General features: G+C 39.9%; 1 protein-coding gene across 1 annotated transcript; it reads left to right on the top strand.

The window, feature by feature from the left end:
• The first annotated feature begins 958 nt into the window (after positions 1-958).
• On the top strand, positions 959-2,375 carry LOC144024249 (transcription factor HES-5-like). Its single transcript, XM_077530417.1, has 2 exons — positions 959-1,036; positions 1,134-2,375. The coding sequence occupies exons 1-2, from the start codon at positions 986-988 to the stop codon at positions 1,410-1,412; spliced, it is 330 nt and encodes a 109-aa protein (XP_077386543.1). The 5' UTR covers positions 959-985; the 3' UTR covers positions 1,413-2,375.
• Positions 2,376-2,820: the final 445 nt, after the last annotated feature.

Genomic DNA, 2,820 nt, shown 5'->3' with positions numbered 1-2,820 from the left:
AATTTACCATTTAAAAAAAATTGAAATAGCATTTAATTACATACTGTTTTTCTCTATTTATGTCTATTTTCTCTATTTATGTTTTTCTATCAAACTGTTCCAGTCGAAGAACTTTTGCTAGCACACTTAAATCACTTTTTAAAAACATATTTTCACCCCGAAATGTCAGATTCAACATTGTGGTTTATGCATTAATAAAAATTTTTAAAAAAAGTATTAAAGTTTGATCATAACAGTGTGATTGCATCGCCGCGGGTCAAAGGTCAGCTTCGATTGCCCCTCGGCGGCTCTGAGAGTGACTCGGCTCCGCTTTCCCACACCAGCAACAATACAAGCGTGCGTGTCATTCATTGTGCAGCACGTTAGATCGCCCCCTTTCACGCCGACGGCGTTTGGCGCGTGCGGTCACCTTTGACCTGCGGGCTCGAAAGCGGTTCCCATCATCGACTGGTTTCATCGGCAACAAGTGAAGGAGAGGCTGAAACTGATAGTTTGCAACTTTTGGTTCAACGCGTGATGATGCAATGTCGGATGACATCATCATTGTCATCATTAAAAAAACTTTTTTTGTGTACTTTTGAAAACAACAATCTGAAGTAATCTTATAATATTGCTATGAGAAGAGCCTGGTTACCTTTATTATTTCTGTAAGTGTGACTAAATGATGTCATCATCGTAAGCGTGTACACCCCCCAAAAAAAAATCATAATGGCGTGTGCCAGTTGAAAGTCACTGATGGCAGCAGATGTGCTCTGTACAGGGTCAGCACTTTCCCACCAGACCCCAACGAGACCCTCACAAAGCCTCCCTTGCGTCCCCCCCAAAGTGGTCCAGCTGCTCCCCTGAGATGTAACTATTGTGCCGGCGTGCTGCTCTCTGATTGGCTGCCAAGTGTGAGAAAGTGCAGAGGCCCGCATTTGATATGGAGATTTGTGACTATAAATAGGACGGAGGCACGAAGCATGGACAGCACACGCATCCACACATGGCACCTGCCATCTCTCTGCAAGACTCTCACCTGACTCTCACACACAAGGTACGTTCGCCTTCATCATCCCATCATCATCATCGTCGTCGTCATCTAGTCGCTCGCTCGACAAGCGTCCTCATCCTCGTCTGTTCCCGTGTCGCAGATCCGAAAGCCTCTGGTGGAGAAGTTGCGGCGAGAGCGAATCAACGGCAGCATCGAGCAGCTCAAGTCCCTCCTGGCCGCCGAGTTGCTCGCCAAGATGGAGAAGATGGAGAAGGCCGACGTGCTGGAGATGACCGTTTGCGTCCTCAGGAGGCTCCGCTCCGTCCCTCCGGCCGGGACGCGATTCGGCACAGAGGACGACTTGTTTCCGGGCCACAGCAGCATCAGCGAGGAGGAAGAGGAGCGCTCGGACCACAGCGCCCCCTGGAGGCCCTGGTAGACACAGACTGACTGACATGACTTGTCGACATGACGCGTCCTCAACTTGCTTCATTTCCTATCATGGGAAATATCAGCGGGATAACTTTTGTCATGCGCCATGCATGAATCGCATCTGATTGCATTTGCAATTGAATACTTTTTCATATTTTTTTTAAATATGAAAACAATGACAATTTATGTTAATTTGTCATGCTACTGATCATATTGATCATTTGTTTCTACTAGTTGATGTCCTATGGAAAGAACAACAGTCATATTATCTGTCATACATGTTGTACGAATCATCTTTATTCATCTCTGAAGCCTTTTCATATATTGTTATATGATTATATTGTTCTTTTTTTTCTGTGTTATCGATCATATTGATCGAAACTCTTTGCTGAGGACTTTTCCTTTCAGGAAGAAAAATGCAAGACTGTCTTTTATAAGAATATTTTGTCATGCTTGTTGCGTGAATCACTATTTCATATTATTCATTTTGTTAGGTTATTTCTGACAATTTTATTGATCTTGTAACAAGTGTTATTGATCATGTTGATCTTGATTGTCAATTGACTTAGTCATTATTTTTTTATGGCTGACTTTTCCTATGGAAATACTAATTTTAAAAGCCTTTTTTTTTTATAGATCTCACAATGTTATTGATCATTTTGATCTCCATCTTTTTTTGCTGGAAGACTTTTCCTTTGGAAACATAGCAGCAATAATGTCTTACAAGAACATTTGATTATGCATATTGCATGAAGATTTTGATTGCTTTAGCAATTGTATTTGAGATTGTTGTCACACCTTTTTCATACATTATTGTATGTAAACATGAGGACATTGTGTTTTATAGCAATGTTATGGATCATATCGATCTCAGTTGTCTCTTCAGTGGACATAATTGTAAGAGACATGAATGTCACACGTGTGAAAACTTGTCATTGCTCTTGTGGTGGCTTTTGTAAAATCAATTAATGTCTTGGTTTTGTTTGAACCATTAGTGTTCCTATTTGTGTCTTTTGTAAAGACAAATGTGTTTCCAAACTGATCGTGTGATGTATCATCACTTTGCTGAGTTGACTCTTTGTCAATAAACAAATACGTCATCATAAACACATTGTGTTGTGATCTGCTTTCATATAACAGGTTTACTGCGCAGCATTTTCAGATTATTTTCTTTATTTGTAAATATTTTTATATAACAATTATCCACCCAGCAAAGACTCACGACACATTCTGTGTTTTTTAAAAATCGTTTTCAGCAATAAAAAAATATGCTTGATAGCATAGCAATGCTATAAGTCAAGTCATATTGGAGTTTAAATTAATAAAATAATAATAATTATTATTTAAAAAAAAAAAAAATGAAGCGCAATGACATGCGTAAATGCCGGAACAAATATGACGTGTCGTAACACCCG

This window comes from Festucalex cinctus, chromosome 8 (assembly GCF_051991245.1).
Source record: "Festucalex cinctus isolate MCC-2025b chromosome 8, RoL_Fcin_1.0, whole genome shotgun sequence".
Classification (NCBI taxonomy): domain Eukaryota; kingdom Metazoa; phylum Chordata; class Actinopteri; order Syngnathiformes; family Syngnathidae; genus Festucalex; species Festucalex cinctus.
The sequence above is the reverse complement of the archived record's forward strand: the minus strand, read 5'-3'. Positions and strand labels throughout refer to the sequence as shown.